Source organism: Antechinus flavipes, chromosome 5 (genome assembly GCF_016432865.1).
Source record: "Antechinus flavipes isolate AdamAnt ecotype Samford, QLD, Australia chromosome 5, AdamAnt_v2, whole genome shotgun sequence".
Lineage (NCBI taxonomy): Eukaryota > Metazoa > Chordata > Mammalia > Dasyuromorphia > Dasyuridae > Antechinus > Antechinus flavipes.
Genome location: NC_067402.1, coordinates 40,371,497 through 40,391,666, shown reverse-complemented (window position 1 = coordinate 40,391,666; position 20,170 = coordinate 40,371,497). Strand labels below are relative to the sequence as shown.

The 20,170-nt window shown below is 37.1% G+C and overlaps 1 protein-coding gene across 1 annotated transcript in view; it reads left to right on the top strand.

Annotated features, from left to right (window-relative positions):
* LARS2 (leucyl-tRNA synthetase 2, mitochondrial) overlaps positions 1 to 20,170 on the top strand; it is a 141,539-nt gene that overhangs the window by 26,294 nt on the left and 95,075 nt on the right. Inside the window, exons 4-5 of the mRNA XM_051961079.1 lie at positions 4,431 to 4,522; positions 5,263 to 5,323. Coding sequence (XP_051817039.1) covers positions 4,431 to 4,522; positions 5,263 to 5,323 — 153 coding nt within the window. The remainder of the gene's footprint in view (positions 1 to 4,430; positions 4,523 to 5,262; positions 5,324 to 20,170) is intronic.

Genomic DNA, 20,170 nt, shown 5'->3' with positions numbered 1-20,170 from the left:
GTTATCTGTTTGTTTGTTCAAACTATATAATATATAATCAAAATTGTCAATTTTATTTTCTTGTTTGATCATGAACTTTTCTTCTATAAATCTGATGGATAATTTTCTCCCTTGTTCCTTTGTTTATGATGGTCTCTTAAATCTAGGTCACATAACCAATTAGAGCTTACCTTTGTATAAGGAGTTGTTCTAAATCTAATTTCTTCCATACTGGTATCCTATTTTTCCAGCAGCTTTTCATCAAATAGCTAAGTCCTAATTCTAGTGGCTGGAACTTTTGTGTTTATACAACATGAAGCTCTTAGTTTTTTTTTTTTTTTTTTACTGCTGTGTGTTATGTACATAATATGTTCCACTAACTGATCCTCTAGCTTTTTAACCAGTACCAAATTATTAGTATTTTTTAGAATAGTGTTGAGATCTGTTGCTGCTAAGCCCTGTTTGTTTCTATGTTTTCCCTTGATTCTTGACTTTTCTGCCTCAATATGAATTCTTATTATTTTATTCTAGTTCTCTAAAATAATTTTTGGTAATTTGATTTGTATGGTATTGAATAAGTAAATTAATTTAATATTTATCCATGCTATAGTAATTTGCTATATTAATCCATGAACAATCCATCTCCAATTCTTTAGGTCTGTCATTATTTCTGATATTGTATTTATGTAGTTCTTGTGCCTTATAATTTCATATACTTGGAGAAAATCCCCAGATTGAGTTTAAAAAAAAAAAAAAAAAACTAGAAACTCATTCTTATAGCACAAAACCCAATATAAAGAATTTTCAGTTCTCCAGACCAGGGGCGGGGAATGTCTGGCCTGTGAGCTATATAAAGCCCATGAATGTCTTCAGGACAACCAAGGCTGGAGAAGCTCTGTTCAAACAGCTTTGAATGTTTAAGTGATTAAAGATTGTAGATTCCTAACTTGAAGAGTTGGGGACAGTGGATAGAGCAAGGAACAGGATTTGGAGATGTTGGATCTGAGTTTGAATCTGCACAATGTCACTGCTACTTACATGACTTTAGGCTAATCAGTTCACTTCTCCAAGCCTCAGCTTCTTCAGCTATAAAATAGGAGGTGGGGTTGGACCAACATGAATCCTACAGGAGGGGGTTGGACCAAGATGAATCCTACTTTCTCTTCCCTCTCTAATTAAATTTGTTTTTACCTCCAAGTGCCAGCATTTGAAAAGAAAAAATTTAAACTTGTTTCTTTTTTAACTAGTTATCATTTTTTAAGCACATACTATAAGTCAGTTCAGTCCTGTTGCATTTTGGTGTTAATTACTGATATGACAAGATAAATCTTATTTTACTTTGTTAATGAATGTTTCAGGTATATTATGGTTTCAAGAGATTTTTGCAGATTATTCTTTGAACCTAACCACCATTTATAGCATTGTTTCTATGGGAATATATATTCTGTGCTGAAAAAAAGATCTCAAAATTATTTACAATAAAACCCATTTATAACTGGGAGACAACTTGTATGTATAAGTGAGATCCTCTTAGCTCTACTGAAAAGTTTATTTTTTTTTCTAATTTGCATTTAGTTAATCTTGCTTTTAGAAATATCCAAAGCATTTAAAGTAATTTTCCTTTAAATCAACATTATATGTTTAAATCCTGGACCCCAGGTAGATATTTCAGAAAGTACCTTCTTATTATTTGTTGAAAAATCAGTTTCGATTAAAAAGGATTTCTCTCCTGCTTTTTTTTTTTTTTCTCTCTCATTACTTCATGATTCAGGAGCTATTTGGGTGGTACTCAGACCCATCTGTGCCAGGAAGTAAATCTGAATCATTCTTTTCTAACCAATTGTGTATTAGTCATTTTTCTTAGTTTCTTTATGTGATGAACAATGGTCCAAAGCTACTCCTGATAGGAAGAGTCCCTGTTCCATTGCTTCCAAAGCTGGGTTTTCCCTCCACTCTCAGTTGCCCCCAAGGGATCATGAAATTTCCTCCAAAGACCTTTTGCTGGTGATCATGGCCCTTCCCCACTTGTGCTTCTCCATCTATCAAATCTTTTGCAATAAGAAAAGTCTTTTAAACTATTTGAGTGCTGACTTGTTGATTACATCCAAAGCTCTGCTTCTTTATCTACTCTCCTACCAAAAAGTCATTTTCTGGGTCATAAAAACCAGCAGAAGATACCATTACCAGATTCCATCTTTCCGTTACTTGAGTTCATGCTTCCAGGTGCCCTCCCAGGGACACATCTGACTTTCTGGCACTTCAGCCCCATTCTTCAAGAGGAAGAAACTGTATTGGGGAGAAGCAGTAATATCTGGGCTTTCTTTCTTTTATCAGATAGAATTGTTTGTGCATGAAATCAGTATTAAGGAGCAGTATTGAGCTGGTTTTTAAAAACTCTGTGTCTTCAGTACCTGGGAAGAAGAGATGAATGAGCTTCTTACCTTGTGTGGATGTCATGCTGCCATTCTCTTCACAAGCCTTCATTTAAATTGGATTAAGGGAATTTATTCCTAAAGCAGCTAAATTCAGCTAAGGTTTGTCGATCATTTGTAGCTCAGGGGGCCATCTAGTGTTTCCTTGCATTCTCTTTCATCACTTTTGTTCCCCATCTTTACCATCAATTTACTGTTTATCATTTGGCCCATTTGGATCATTAGCATCCTCATCTCAAAAATAGGGGTTGGCTTTGGTCATCTTGAAGGTCTTTAAGATCCTTTCAGGAGCTAAAAATTGTTCTCAGTAGGTTACTAAATATCTTTAATCCTTAAAATCAAGATTTAAAATATGGGTTTTTGGCATAAATATTATTTTACCATTTATTAAAGATGAAAGCAAATTTGCATACTAATGAGATATATGTGTATGTTATTTTTATATAAAGAATTAAATCTTGGTGAAATATTTGATACCTTTTAAAATACTAAAAACAAGGGAGTTTATTTTCTAAAAGCAAAGGAATACTATGTTTTGATTTTTTTTTTCTTTCCAAAAGTATGATATAGAACCATACTTCTCAACCCTTTTCTTTTATGGCATAGGTTTATAACTAGCCCCAGCAGGTTTGGGTTTGTGTGTGAAGAAAGAAGGGTAATAGGAATCCTGTGAGTGACAGAGATTGGTAGAGGTAAAAGGAGCCAGGGAAGAAGGGCGGAGAGAGGTTTTTGAATGCAGTTTGATTTTGATTATGAGAAAATATTCAGAGGAGGAAAGAAATTTCGGAGGAGACTATTTCCTCCCTTTAAGGTTCATTTATTCACATCAGTTTTAAATCTACTAACTCTAACTTAGATGTGTTATTACTGCAGTTGGTCCCTGGGCCATGCAAAACTAGCCTGCCTAACCCTTCCCATGTGTCATGTCCCTCTTTAGTTTTCTCTTCCACAGCTAAGCATGGTGCTTCTGTCAATGAAATCTCCCATGGCCTGATATTGAGAGCCTTAACATCCTTATTCTCGGGATGTCGCCTAAAATGTGGGACACAGTATTCCTTCCATATATGGTCTGACCAAGAAAACTCACATCTCCCATGTTGGACCCCATACCTCTCCTGCTGTCCACAACTGGAATTAATTTTTTTAGCTAGCACTTCAGGTAGCTATATTGATTCATTGAGCCTGCAGTGCACTGAAGTGTCCAGACTGTTTTCAGATAAGCTGCCATCTAGTTCTTTCTGTTTGTGAGGTTGATAGTTTAAATCTTAGTCCCAGATTTTGCAGGTTGTCCCTTTTTTAAAAAATGTCACCTTATTAGATTTAACTCATGAGGGCAAGAACTACTGTAAGTTTTTGTTTCCCAAGTACCAAGGACAGTGCCTAGCAGTAATAGGTCTTTAATAAATTCTCATTGACTAAACTCAATATTATATATAGCCTTTTGAGATTTTTTTGGATTTCGAGTCTATCATCAAGTACGTTAGCTCTTCCTTATAGATTTCTGTGATAGACATACAAGATTTTATAATTAAACCTTTATCAGAGTCATTGCTTAAAAACATCCAGTAGTAGCAGATCAAGACTATGCCACTAAAGACTGTCTTTCAAGTTCAGTTCAGTTCAATTCATAGAGATATATTTACCCCACTTTCCCTTTTTATTTGATTTGTCATGAAGAATTGGACACAGCTGAACCTGCTAAGGTCTCTTGTTCCTTCAGCAAGATTTCACAAACCTGCAGGATGCATTCTAGATTCCTTCTGGCCTAATCATTTGTGCCCAAGTGAAATCACCAAGAATACTTGGCTTGCTTCCCTCAGAGGTGTAGAGAAGAAATCACTTTGTAATTATTAAGATATTCTGTAAATGTGCAGTGGTAGGAGGAGGGCAGCACAGGTGTGAAGCAGGTAGAGGAAAAGGAAATGATTGCCCATGGTGATATTAAATTAAATCCCCAAGGATGATACACACTTAAATTAGGTCATTTTTAATGGATGATATTTCTCATTTGGATGATAGGTTATTAATCCAATGGGATGGGATGCATTTGGATTACCTGCTGAAAACGCAGCAATTGAACACAGTCTACATCCTCAAAGTTGGACACAGAGGTATGTGTTTTTGTTTTTACTGAAATCATAACTTTTTATTTTGTGGTTTACTTGTGTTATCTTGTAGTTCATGTTAGAAACTTATTCTTCAGCCAGTAGAAAACTAGTCCTAGAGAGATAGCATGTTATGGAAAGTAGAGGGAACTTAGAATCCAGTCTTGAGTTCACATCCTGACTAACCAAATGGCAAGTCACAGAACCTGTCTCAGCTTGGGTTTCTCATCTCTAAGATGAAGAGAATGATATTTGCACTCTGTGTCTCCTAGGACTTTTGTTGTGGAAGGGCCTCTGGCAGATATGAGTAGAGAGAAGAACCAGATCAACAGAATTTAGGGTTCTAATTCTGAAATGTGTGTAATAGTTTGTCCTTTAAAGTTAAATAAAGAATAACTTTAAGGTGTATAGAGTAGCTGTATATTCACATTCCATTCCTTCCTTAAAACATCCTTCTTTCCATCTCTAAATAGTTTGAGATTTTAGTGGGGGAAAAAATCAATGTAGAAATAACTGTTGTTGGTTTCCTCTTTTACATATAACCATTTGAATTAATGTACCAAAAAATCTGAATGGTATATTTCTGTTAGAAAAATTCTATATGATTTTTTTATACATTTATTTTTAACAATAAATTTTGTTGATATTTTTTATTATTCCATAGCTCAAATTTCCCTTTGTATCCTTCTTCCCATATAACAAGGAACAACACTTTTAATTAAGCTTTACTTTATTTTGTTTTGTAGTAATATTAAACACATGAAGGAACAGCTTGATAAACTAGGCCTGTGTTTCGACTGGGACCGGGTAAGTGCTTTCTCTCCTTTTCCTGCACGATCTATTGATTTTACTCAATTTGATATGTGTTCAATAGAAGTAATGCCTATGATTGGAGCTTTGCTCAGTGAACTCCTCTCCTCCCCATTTGGCAAGAGGGAATGTCAGTACTGGATGGCCACAAACCGAGCCAACTTTTATTGAGGTCTTCAGGTCTGTGCACTCTGCTGGGTGCTGAAGAACATGAAGAGATGGATGAGATATGGTGACTGCTTCACCATCTAATAAAGGGAAATTGAGGCAGCACAGACATTTTAATTTCCTGTTGAGTGGTGGCTGCTAGCAAAAACTTTCTAAGAAATGTGTGCCTGTACACCTGAAAACTCTTCAATGCTCTGTGTGAGCAATGTTCTGAAGGCTACCCAGAGCAGGTTAGGCTCTGATTTCCCATTTAACATTTTTTCTAGGTGATAATATGCAGAGCTATGGTATAATGACTCCTTATAATAAATAACTTTTCCTTGCAAAAGACTTTCAAAAGCACATATTTTATTACTAGATCAGAACAGGAACTGAGGAGCCCTCCCTGAAGAATTTTCATATTTATATGTGAATGTGGGTCTGCATCTCTCTCTCTCTGTTTGTCTCTGTCTCTGTCTCTCTGTGTCTCTCTATCTCTATCTCTCTGTCTCTGTCTCTCCCTCCTTTTCTTCCTCCCTCATTCTTTCTCTCTCTCTCCCTCTCTCTCTACATATTAACCAGTGCTCTTCAGAGGTCACCCCAGAATTGGAATGTTAGAAATGTATTTGTATGGCTAAGTCCTGCTTCTGCTTTATTCTGCCCGTTTGCCCCCTTTTTAGTGAGAGTAGAGCTGTCAATAGCACTGTCATCAGAAGCACCCAAATGTGACCATGTGGCCTTGAGATGAAAACAGACCCAAGTTTTAGTCCTTGTTCAGATGCTGAGCTCTTGGGCACATCCCTTCGCCACTCTGGGCTCCCTTGTTTTTTCATCTGTTAACAGGGGGAGGAGAGGAATTGGAGTAGTCCTCTCAGATTTGTGCTGAATAGTTTGTGATTTATTATCAGACCCAAGTAGCATGAAAAACAATCAAAATTGAAAGCTCACTTGCATCTCATAAGGTGTTTATGAGGATCACATGATGTGCTTTGCAAATCTGGAAAAAAGAAAGCATGAGGTAAATGTTTGCTAATTAGCTGTTTTCATAATTTATTATGCCAGCTAGTGCTTAACACATCTTGTACCTTCCCATAGTTTTCTTGAGGAATGTATTAATGATGTTTTCATGTGAGGTTTCTGAGCAGGGTGAAAACTGTATCTTCATCATTGTTATTAATGCATTTAACAGCCAAAGTCCCAGGACTGGGCCAGGCCTCCAGCAGTCCAACCTGAGTCCTGGTTTCATCATTGGCCTTATTGCTATTTGTTTCAAATCCTAAGGCAGGTTATCAGACATGTTCTAGGATGAATAAAGTAGGAAAAACCCCAGAACCTTTAGGCGAAATTAGAATTGGATTCTTGGAGCATTTCAGGGCTTAGGTTAAGTCACTGAGGGAAGGTCTTCATGGAAGCAATCTGCACACCGACAGATCCTCCTGATCTTAGATTGGATAGCAGATGTTCATTCAAAGTGAATGATCAAAAGAGAGCTGAAGCTTTTCTTGACAGTGACCAATTTTGTGTCCTTTTACATAAATCTTCTTTGTCTACTAAGCCAGACATTCATTAAAATGATTTCTTAAAAGTAATCTAGCTAGCAGTTAGCAGCAGGCTTTAGAAAGAAAGAAAAAAAAACTAACTAAAACTAATAATCAGGGAAGATTCGATTTAAAAACTGAGTTTTTCACCTCTCTCCTTTGGTGTAGTGCAATGTCCAGAGCTGGAACATCTGGGTTCAGAACCTTGGACAAGACCCTGGGCAGCTTATCCTGTCCCTCTAGGTCTCCATTTCCTTATCTGCAAAATGGAGGGATTTGCACATTTGTTCTCTTCCTGCTCCATATTTATGAACCTGTTAACTTCCATGGACAGGGTGGTAGACAACTAGTTAGGATTGGAGCTTTTCCTTAAGGGTTCTACTTCCACTTGAATTGTTATGGCTACAGACAATAGAATATTATTTGTTTTTGGATATTATTCCCAGAACTTCTTGTATCACCTTGGGAGGGAGTATAAAAGGCAGAAAGCTGTCTAAATGACAGTGCTGGTAAAAGTGTTTTTTAAGGCCAGTATAAAATAAAATAAAACTCTCAAATTGCAGTTGTGGCAAGAAAAATGGTTCTTTGTGAATACTTTATAAAACAATTGGATATATTTACAAGTTGAATATAATAGAATAGAAAAGAATAGACTTTATTTTGCTTTTATATACTCAGTATCTGTGGTTTCAATGTACATGATTTGATTTAGAAGGAAAGGTAGTGTGAGGGATCAAAAATTGAATTTGTTTGTCTAAATGCTGAGTCCCTGGACCTAGTTCTGGGATAACCCAGAAGTTGGGTATCCTTATTGGGAGAATGTTCTCTAGGGTAGTGAACAGTAGTTTCAAGTTTGCCCCCAGAAAGACCCCAGGAGGCTGGGAACACTCAAGGGGTTTAGAGAGCCTTGGGGACATTCAGAAACAAATTGGATTCAGGAACCCACTTCAAACGGGCACTGCAGGGGACCAGACCCTTTTGAGCTGAAGCCATATTGGTATGCTGGGAGTGTGCCACCTTATGTTCCATTTACTTACTTGAATTGGACCTGTGATTTCACTGATGGAAGGAAGGTCCAGTGAGGAAACTCGCTCTACTAAAGCATCTTGGCACCATCTGCCACTTGGATTCTTACATGGGACAGTAAAAAGTTGGGGTCACATAATTAGTGTGAGTCAGAGGGAGAACCTAACTCAAATCTTTCTGAACCTGACTGGCTCTTTATCGATGACATTTATCAGGGTTTTGTTATTTCACTTAAAATGTCATGAATTTTAAGGACATAAGAAAACTATTGGAATTGTGGGCATCTCTGATTTTTTCTGTACGAATAATTCCTTTATATTCTTCCACACTTTCTCATCCTGAGCAACTACTGCCCACTTGGTCTCATAAATCTATGAATTCAGATCATCTGGCTCAAATGAACTGTGTCTTCCCACTCTGAAAGAACCTCTGATTGTGCTTTCTGAGCTATTGCCTGTGATACTTGGAAAATCATAGAGCATAGAAGAGGTGCTAAAGAACTGGAAAAAGAAAAATACCTTGTTTTCTAAAAAAAGGGAATGGAATTTGCAAAGTCCAGACTAGTGAGCTTGACTTTGATGTCTGGGGAAATTAAGACTATTAAAAAAAGTAAAGGTTGTGAAGATGCTTAGAGTTGATTAGGTTAAAGAGATTTGCAAACCTTAAAACATTAAGTAGCTCAATAAATATATAATATATATATGTATGTATATATATATATATAACATATAAATATCCAATAGATAAATATAAGCTATTAGTGTTGTTGCTATTGATCTAAAAAAGAAAGTCTTATTTACAAAGAGTTAGGATGGCCTCATCAAAAGCAGGTCATACAAAGAAGAACTAGAGATCACTATTGACCACAAAATAGAAAATTTTGATTATATCAAATTGAAAAGTTTTTGTACAAACAAAACTAATGCAGACAAGATTCAAAGGGAAACAATAAACTGGGAAAACATTTTTACAGTCAAAGGTTCTGATAAAGGCCTTATTTCCAAAATATATAGAGAATTGACTCTGATTTATAAGAAATCAAGCCATTCTCCAATTGATAAATGATCAAAGGATATGAACAGACAATTCTCAGATGAAGAAATTAAAACTATTTATAGCCATATGAAAATATGCTCCAAATCATTATTAATCAGAGAAATGCAAATTAAGACAACTCTGAGATACCACTACACACCTGTCAGACTGGCTAGAGTGACAGGGAAAGATAATGTGGAATGTTGGAGGGGATGTGGGAAAACAGGGACACTGATACATTGTTGGTGGAATTGTGAACACATCCAGCCATTCTGGAGAACAGTTTGGAACTATGCTCAAAAAGTTATCAAACTGCGCATACCCTTTGATCCAGCAGTGTTTCTACTGGGCTTATACCCCAAAGAGATACTAAAGAAAGGAAAGGGACCTGTATGTGCCAAAATGTTTGTGGCAGCCCTGTTTGTAGTGGCTAGAAACTGGAAAATGAATGGATGCCCATCAATTGGAGAATGCTTGAGTAAATTGTGGTATATGAATGTTATGGAATATTATTGTTCTGTAAGAAATGATCAGCGGGATGAATACAGAGAGGACTGGCGAGACTTAGATGAACTGATGCTGAGTGAAATGAGCAGAACCAGGAGATCATTATATACCTCAACAACGGTACTGTTTGAGGATGTATTCTGATGGAAGTGGATCTCTTCGATAAAGAGAGCTAATTCAGTTTCAATTGATCAAGGATGGACAGAAGCAGCTACACCCAAAGAAAGAACACTGGGAAATGAATATAAACTGCTTGCATTTTTGTTTTTCTTCCCGGGTTATTTCTACCTTCTGAATCCAATTCTCCCTGTGCAACAAGAGAACTGTTCGGTTCTGTACACATATATTGTATCTAGGATATACTGTAGCCTATTTAACATGTATAGGACTGCTTGTCATCTGAGGGAGGGGGTGGAGAGAGGGAGGGGAAAAATCGGAACAGAAGTGAGTGCAAGGGATAATGTTGTAAAAAAATTACCCTGGCATGGGTTCTGTCAATAAAAAGTTATTTAAAAAAAAAAAAAAAAGCAGGTCATACCGGAATTATTTCCTGAAAATAATTCTATAATTTGCCTAGCAAAGGATTTGATAAATTACCACGTGCTATTCCATGAATAAAATGGAATCATGCAGGCTGGACAATAATATAATTACAAGGATTTGCAATTGATTGGATCACTATGCAAAAACTTATAGTAAGATCTCTAGTAGAGTGTCCCAAAGGCCTTGACAAAAGATGTTTAAATGTTTGCTGGTTGAAATAGTTTCTTGGCCTTTTCCACTTCTTCAGGATACTGATTGTTATACACTCTTAAATCTGTTTAGGAAATTATGATAGTCAATCTTTGTGCTTGTCAATTTCCCATTTTTTGATGTCAAGAACTTGTTTATATTTAGGTTGTCTAAAGCATCTCTCTGTTTATTTACCTTTTTTCTTACTTGCCGTGCTCTGACTCCTATCTCCTTGTTGCTATAAGTATTTTCATGATCATCTTGTCACCTGTTTTTTGCCACACCCGCTTCCTTCTCACATGGTGATCCTTGGACAGAAAATATTCCTTCTGCTCTTGCCCAGCTTGTGCTCAGAACCTTCAGAATTTAGCATTCTGTCCTCACAACCTTCAAGAAGCCCTTCTTACCTCCTTGCTTTGTTCAGACAATCAGATGAGTGTTTTTGTGGGTGATTAGACATTTGTCAAATTAAAATAAAAAAGCCTTCTGTTTTGCTTGTGAAATTAATGATGTTTGATAATAACTGTTTTATTGTCTGACTGATAATTACTTACTTTGAGTTCTCCATATTTCTCTTGCTTCCTATTAGTGTTACTGTTCAGTGATGACCACATTTGGGTTTTTCTTGGCAAATTTACTGGAGGGGTTTGCCATTTCCTTAATTCAGCTCCTTTTACAGAAGAGGAAACTTGAGGCAGCCAAAGTCACATAGCTAGTGTCTAAGGCCAGATTCGAAGTCAGGTCTCCCTGTCTCCAGGCCCAGCAATCTACCCACTGTGCCACCAAGTTGCCTCTTTTTATTAGTACAGATAGTAAAAAATTAGATAGAGTTATAAATACTTTGTGCAATTTGTTTTCTTATTTTTCTCATTAAATTAAAGCTCTTTGAAGACTAAGATTGTTGCTTACATTTGCCTTCTTCATAATTTTATGCTTTGCTCTATATCTTGCCCTCTAGTCAATGGATGCTCAAGAGATGTTGCTGATAATTAGCTTTTGTGGAAATTCCAGGACTTATCTCATGACTATATATATCTTCATGAGGACTTGAATCCCAGTTGAGAATCTTTCCCCAAACTTCACAAGCGCTCTGCAATGGGGGTGGGTTGATTCTCCCACTTCAGTAATGGTCATTGATCCTTCCTGCATGCCCTGTGAGAACAGTGCAAGTGGGCCAAGGACAAAGCCCAATGAGGAATGGGACAGCAGGATAGGTCTTGATTAAGTACCAAGCGAGGGTTGCTGCCAGGACTTTAGCTCTGGGAGACATTGACTGGCCCATAACTCACGCATTAGGACTTGCTGCTACTTCCCAATCACCTAAGTCTTCTCTTCACTTCTTTATGCTCATCTTTTTTTCTTTTTTCTCTGCTCACTCATTATTTCTTCTTCCTCTCCTTTTCTTTCTTTCTTGCCTATCTCTGTATCTGTCCCCTCCTTAACAGCCTTTTCATAGGATGGCAGATTTAAAAATAATTATAATAACTAGCATTTTTATAACACTTTAAGGTTTGCAGTGTTCTTTCTAAATATCATCTCATTTAATCCTTACAACAATCCTGGGAGCTACTGGCTGTTGTTATTCCCATTTTGATGAGATACTTGGATGAAGATCTAGAAGATACACTTGTCAAATTTTCTAGTAACACAAAGCTGTAAGGGGCCACTAATATATTAGATAATAATAGCTGACACAGGTGAATAGCTGTGAATAAAATCAATCACAAGGCTGGCCCCAGAGCTGACATTTATGTAGGACTTTAAGTGTTTGGCTAAGAGTTTTTCCATACATTATCTCATTTGATTCTCACAACAATTCTGCATTATGTGTTATTGTCATCCCATTTTTTTTTGTTTTACTGAAAAAAAAAAAACAATGCTTAGGAATGGATATGAGAGAGAGATTATGGAGACAGAATTCATAAGTGCTTGAATACAGCTGATAAGGAGGTGAAGAGAGAGACACAGCGAAAGAAAGAAAGAAGGACAGAGACAGAGAGAGAGACAGAGAGGAGAGACTTGCCTATGGTCTTACATCTGAGAAAGAATTACAAATACGAATGAAGAAACTGAGACGGGCACCAGCTATAAGATTTGCCAGGGTCACAGAGTTAGGAGATGCCTAAGGCTGGATTTGAGCTCAGGTGACTCCTGGCCTTGTACCCTCTCCATGGCACCACCTGATGCCTGGGAGGCTTGCAGGGACCGTAGGGGCTGACTAGTTCAGTTCCTTCTTCTTACCAGTAGGGAAACTGAGGCTAGGGAGGCCTTACCTCACACAGGTAGCCTCCTGCCAGTGGTGTGCCACAATGAAGGAAATCCCAACCTAGAGAACTCTGCTCTTGCAATCAGAATCTCAGCCTGCGGTCCTTGAAAGCAGACCTCGTTTTAAGGACAAAATGCATGTTTGGGGGATTTTTAAAAAATCTGTTGTTTAAAACCAGTTGTTAATTTGATAATGTTAGAGACTGAACAGTAGGATAACCTCCCTTTTATTATCATCACTGTTTTGAAATGACATATGTTGCCAATTTCTCCCGGCAGCAGGTGCCCGCCCGTCCAATCCCTGTGCTGTCTCAGAAAGTGCTCTGGAAGAATCCCATTGTCAGGAACTGAGGCTGTGGTTACCTTGGCAACAGGTAGCACATGACTCCATGCCTTGAAGTCTTGGAGTCTCACAGCTCCTCGCAGAGGTTAGACAGAATTTGTTTGTCAGACCTGTATAAGGAGAAAATTAACTTTTCTCCCTGTTTCCTATATATGTATAAATCATACCTATGTAGATTTTATAGGTGTAAGATTTATACGTGTGTGTATAAATAATCCAGATTGTCATTTTGGAGAAGTACTGGTTTGCATCCATTAATAGAGATCACAGCTGATCCAAGATGCAGAATAAGCCCCAGGAAGGTGCCTGAAGCATATGGAGCTTAAGTCATAAAGCCTAACGTCATAAAGCTAGTGAAAGCATTAGTGGGATTGGAATGCAGCTCTTCCTTACTTGAAACAACACAGTTGAGTTTGAGCCATGTTCTTTCTAACATACTCATATCCTCTTCTGGATTTTTGTAGAGGGAGCTTCCCTTTTGGCTCTACCTTATAAATAAAAAGTTTGATGTATTGGTGAGGGGGGACAGTTTATCTTTTAAGATTAAGCATTCTAAGAAAAGGGGCCTTTTTATAATTAGGTCTCTATTATTGTCTGGGACGGTTTCGTATCATCTAGATATTTAGGAAATATTTTTTAACTTAAGAAACTTGACTTAATTTCACTATTCTGTACTTGACATCATTAAGGATGTTAAAAGAAGGGCCTAGTACTCTGAAAGCACTGCCAGCATTTGACAAATACCTGGGGCAACAGCAACATTACTGGAATGGCCTTCTTAGAATGTGAATTCTAGTTTACTTGTGTAAAACCCTAAGCAATCACATAAACCCAACTCCCTTTCCTACCACCTAATTATTATTTATCAACACTTCTTTTTGGTTTTATCAAAATTATAAGTACATATTTCCTCCAATATAAATATCCTCCAATACAAATGTTAGAGTGGCTCAGATAATGCTGTCCATTATCTGTGGTGAAAAAAAAAAAAAAGATTTTGGGGAAATGTTATAGCTGTCTTAGGGTATTAACAAATTTATTAATGTTTGTTCCAGACACTGTGCTAGACCTGGAAAAAGCATTTCAAATTGTTCTGCTTGTCCCCAAAGGAAAAGCTGGGAGCGGTGGATAGAAGTCATCAAGAAGCACATTTAGGATTGTTATTTTAAAAAACCAACACAACTTTCTAACCATGAGAACCACCCAGAAGTGGGATGGGCCACTTGGGAAGAGTCTGGGGATGATAATAATAGCACTTGGCTCATAGTGTGGTTATGAGGATTAAATGAGATGATGTTGGAGTGCTTAGCCCAGTGCCTGTTACATAGCAGATGCTTAATAAGTGCTTCTTTGCTCTGAGATTCCTTCCTTTCTCCCTCTGACTTCCGAGCTTGTGTAAGAATGTCACAGAGCCACATTTCCTGGCCAGTTGCACCGGTACCCTAAAATCCTGCTTCTTGCCTCCTTGGTCCGGGGGGTTTAACTAGGGCGAGGCCCTTGTGGAACAAGGGACTGAGACAGGGAGCCAGGGAATCAGAGGGGAGAAGTTTGTGGATGGCTGGTGGAGGTGTGTGTAGTGGAGACTTAGCATCTGTTTTGTCAGTTGGCTGTGGGAATCCACGGCAGGGGAGGGGTTAATGGAGGGAGAAGTGTTTCAGTGCCTGTCAGCAACGGGACAGGGGTTTGAAAGCTCTCGTCTGCTTCCATCCCTCCTTCTGGCACGCTTCCCCCGAAGACCTTGAGCCTTCGCTGTGACTCAGTTGTCTATATAAACAAAAGCCCTCTGGGTCTCCCCGAGCAGCTGCCTCCCTTGCGACCCTCTTGGTCCTGGCTGTAGGCACAAGTCATGGTAGCTTATTTCTTTACCTTCCCAGTGGGCTGGTGGTCAAAAGGGTAACCTGCAAGGACCCCGTCAGAAGTGAGTTCTTGAATTGTGTGAGGAATTCTTTTGGGAGCATTGGCTAGGATTTTGGTAGCCTGTGGCCGATGAGGGTCCCATTAATAGAGTTTGTGACCTCTCCAGATCTCTTCCTCCCTTGGGAGGGTTGGCAATCCTTGTTAAAGCATCCTTCCTGGCACTTGTGCTTGGGCCATGCCAGGGCTCATAAGGAGAGGCGCACAATGGTCCTGCTTGTGGGAGGTCGTGGGGAGGGGAGGGCCAAGCCAGGAGCAAGAGCAGAGCACTGGGCAAGGTTTGATGAGGGGTGGATCACTTTCATCTGAGGAGGAAGAAAGGGGAAGGCTTCATGGAGACATCCAAGTTAAGCCTTGAAACAGGGAAGGAATTTTTTCTTTTGAAAAAGAAGAATCACGTCAATGCAGTAGAGAAGACATCAATATCATAGAGCAGATGTGCTTCCTGGACTCAGTGAGCCAAGCAACTGAAAGGAAGGATGCCATGGGGAGCACCAAGCTGGGGCCTGCTCTGCACAGTCTGGTCTTAGGCAGTCGTCATCCGGTGAGGAAGGCGAAGCCTGAAGCCGGGCCACTCCGTTCCCTGCCCTTGTCTCTCCCCTCCATGTCTGCAGGTTACCATTTGCTAAAAGAACAGCGTCTGCGTACCTCAGCTGTGAGGAGGTAGCATCGAGGTCCTCCGCAGAATTAATTGGAATGGGATATCTGGGTCTCCTCCTCCAGAGTCGTGATGTGGGCGCTCTTTGGATCTGCGTTGTTCAGTGTCCATCAGTCATCTCCTACACTTTGTCCTGTATCTCTTTGAACTTTTCATATTTGCTATTCCTCACAGCACAGTAATATTCCCTTACATCAATTTTCCACAGTTTGTGCTGCCATTCCTCAATCACCATGCATGTAATTTGTTTCCAGTTTTTTGCTGTTTCCAACAAATAGGATTATTTTAAATGTTTTGGCCCAAATAGATTTTTTTTCTCTGCCAACACCTTCTTCTTATATAAACCTAAGAGTCAACAAATAACAACAAATAAATAGTTTTTCTTCTATGAATCCATACTGTCAGAATTATTCAAGAATCATGAATTAAGATACTTGTTTTCCCACAGTCCTGTTCACATCAAATTTTTCAGTTCTTTTGGTTACCTTTGTTAATGTTATATTTACACGTTTCTGATAATCAGTTTTGAAAACTTTTTCAGGTAGTTGTTGATACTTTGTGTTGGTTTTTTTGAAAACTGCCTATTCTCATACACAGACACACACAAGCCACTTATCCATTTGGGCAATCAGTTCTTTGCATGTCAGAAATGCTAAATGAAAAGTTTCCATCATCCTTTTCCAGTCCACATCTTTTCTTATCCTGGATGCTTTGCTCTTGTTTCTAAAATACCTTTATTTTTATGTAATCAGAATAATTTACTTTGTTCTTTATAATCCTTACTATTGCACTGATAGGTGAAAACCTTTTTTTCTTTCCACAATTATGAAAGAGAATCTTTAGATTGTCCATTTGTTTAGAATTTATTGAAAATATGGTATGTAATTCCAATCTAATCCCAATTTTACCATTCTCCTTCCTGGTTTTCTCATTGATTTTCCTTGGTTGATGAATTCCTTCAATCTGTTCATGAGCTTATTGAAAACATTATACACATGTTTGTAGCAAAATCTTGCTTATCTAGTACATCCCATTGATCTATTTTTCCATTTTTAATCTAATGTCATAGCTTTGATAAATTGTTTTACAATTTGACATCTGTTAATAATGCTATTTCTCCCTTCTACAACAACAAAAAATTTATTGAAAATAAAAGATTTCTCTTCCTCTCTCCCATACGAATTTTGCCATTATTTTGTCTAGTTTTATCAAACAACCAGTGATATTTTTATTGGTAGAATATTCATTCTATATATTAATTTGATATTCTTTTCTTTTCTATATTACCATGGCCCAGCTATGGACACTTAATTTAGATAGGTGATTATTTCTGTATAAGCCCTTTTTTTTTTCCTTATAGGTTAACTCCTAGATGTTTATTGTATTGTTATTTTGAATATTTCCCTATTTTCCTGGATTTTTGTTAGTAATGTATAGAAGTGCAAATTATTTTTATATTAATTCTGTTCCCTGCCATTTTGCTGAAAGTATTATTTTCTCCTTATGTTGAACACCCTTGTATTTCTAGAATAAATCTAAATTGGTCATTGTGAATATTTTTCAATATACTGCCATAGTCTCTTTTTTATTTTATTAAAAAATTTTACATCAGTCTTCATTGGTGATATGTCTCTAATTCTCTTTCTCTACTTTATCTTTTTATAGTTTAGGTATCAGTACCAAATTTGTCACAAAAGAGATTGGTAGAATCTTTCTTTGTTTTTGAAAATAGTTTAGGTCATATGGGGATTTTATGTTCTTTAAATATTTAATTAAATTTACTTCTAAATTATCTGGTTCTATGAAAATTTTCCTTCAATTCATTTATGACTTGTTTTGTTTTTCATACTGAGATTGCATTGTTTAGAGGATCATTTTCCTGTTTTATATTTTGTACTTTTGTAGATATTCTTTATTTCGATTAAAATTTTTGTAGTGTTAGCATATAATTAGGCATAATAGTTTCTGATAATTTTTCTATTTTTTCTCCATTTATTGTCATATCTCCCTTATCATTTTGGACTTAATCGGGTTTTCCTCTCTCTTTTTAAAAATCAAATTATCTAATGCTTTATTGATCTTTTCAAAATAACTGATTTTTTTTTTGTTTTTAAGATGCTATTTATTTCTCCTTTAATTTTCAATTTTCCTCATGTTTGCTTATTTAAGGATTATTAATTTTTTTGTTTCTATTTTTAATCGCATGGTCAATTTGTTAATCTTTGCTTTTTCTTTTTTATTAATTTAAGTTTTCACACATATAATTTTTCCTGTAAGGATTGCTGTAGCTATAACTCACAAATTTTGCTATACTGCCAGACTATTATCATTCTCTTTTATATAATTTAAATAATTTCTATAATTTGAACTTTCATTTATTCTTTTTTAGGGTAAGTTCTTTAGTTTCTAACTTTAATTGTTTTTACATAATGAATTATAAATGATATTTTTAATCTTTCTATCTTTTTATATTTATTCATGATCTCTTTTTGCTCTAGAGCATAATCAAGTTTTAATAAAAGTATAAAAGTTCTTTGTCTGTCCTGAAACTGAATACTCTCTGTAAGATTTCCATCTAGTTCTCTGCATAATTTAACTATAGAATCTACTTTTTCCAACATTTTATTCATCTTTAATTTCCTTTTTTTTAGTTCTCTAATATATTTGTTGAATTCTTAAAAAGCAATGTTAAAGTCTCCTATTATCAATGACTTAAACCATATGGCTGTCTTCCCATTTCAGCATTTCCTTTCAAACTCAGTTACTTTACTGTATGATGGATCTATATTTGGCATTTTATTGTGCTTTGGCTGGCAGACAGAACTTTCAATAAGGAACTCTTTTCTTTATTGCAAAGTGGCACCTATTCTTGAAGCTATAGTCTTAGAAATTGCCTGGTCACAAAGCTAGCATGGGTCAAAGGCGAGACTTGGAGCCCTTTCTCTCTGAATCTTGAAACAGTTCTTTCTCCACTTTTGTTGCTGTTCAGTTGTGTCTGACTCTTTGTGACCCTGTTGGGATCTTCAAGCAAACATGTTGGAGGGGTTTGCCATTTCCTTCTCCAACTCGTTTGACAGATGGGGAAACTGAGGCAGACAAAAGTTAAGTGACTTGCCCAAGATCACACAGCCATTAAGTGCCTGCAGCTGGATTTGCACTTGAATCCTCCTGACTCTGGGCCCAGCATTTTATCTGCTGCACTACCCAGCTTCCCTTCTATATTCACTACGTCATAAGTATTTAATATTTAAGTATTGTCAATTATGTTGATGCTGTTTCATCGTCTTTGGTGCCTTTAAACATAATGTAGTTTTCATTTTGGTCTCTTGCTTTTTTACAAATACTTTCTTTTAAACGATATTTTTCATTTTATTGGGACCTTTTGCTGTGATTTACCCATTTTAAATATTTATTTTGTGTTTTTATTGCTGTTTTGAAATGAGAAAAGTGCAGCAGGGGAGTTAGTCCGGTCCACTCATTCATTCAACTCAACAACTTAGAAGGAAAAAGCTTAAAAGATAAAATGGGGTGAGATCATTAGAATGGGGAAAGGAGTATGGTGTGAGCAAAGGCAGCAGGAAGTCAGGAGGAAAACAAAGAATAATGCTGTTGACTAAAATATAAATCATGTGGAAGAGAATAAGTGTTATGAGATAAGGCAGAAGAGGCTGGTTGGAAGCAGATGTGAAGGTCTTTGAATACAGGATTTGTTCAGCAGGAAAGATGATGGAAGATTTTAGACTCAGTACATTTGGAAGACCATCTGGGCAGCGGTGTGAAGGATGGCTTGGAGAGGCAATTGTCTGCAGGTAGAAAACCTGACTAGGAGGCTAGGACCACAGTCCAGTTGAGAAAGGAGGAAGTCTTTAAAAGTAGCTAGAATAGGAATTGAGGTGAAGGAGTCATTGAAGAGAAGATCAATACAGAATTGATGGGCCATGGTGTGGCTCAGTTGGGCAAAGGATACAAGATAGGAAAAAGTCAAAGATAATGTGAAGTTTGAACTTCTAGCTGGTTCCTCTTGATATTTTGGGAGGTTTGAGGAAGAAAGAAGATTGTAGCTTGAGGAAATAACAGGATTAAGGCAAGGTTGTATTTTATTTTTAAAGAGGGAAATATCTGAATGTGTTTGCAGATTCTGCAAAGTTAGAAAAGATGCAAGAAGTTGTTTAATTGGGGGGGGGGGGTGTGAATATCCAACTCGTTGCTTTAAACGTTATTCTTCTAAATCAGCTTCCTTGGACTCCAGCTCCCCTTTGAAGCCCATCCAAAAGAATTTTATCTTTGGCCTAAAGCTTTCAACATCTACTCCTCTTTTTAACTTTATCTTTCATTAGTCCCTGGACTTCCTAGAAACTTAGGTTCAGGATTTGGTTTTTTTTTAAAATATATGATCCCTAAGTGTCCTTGCTTCTTCCCACTATTTCCCCCTTTAACTGTTATAGCTTCTATTCTACAATCTCAGGGTCACTCTTTTTTTGAAAAAAATAAATTTGACCATTCTCCCTCTTCCTCTTCCCTCCCCCCATTTTTTTCTGTCTCTTTTACATAACCTATAATTTTCCTCTTACTCCTCACAGAGAACTATTTCTTTTTAAAAAAAAAAAATTTTTTTTTAAAGAAAAAAAGGGGGGTAGAGTACAGAAATCAGCAAATCCAGGCTCACTATTAGCTAATCT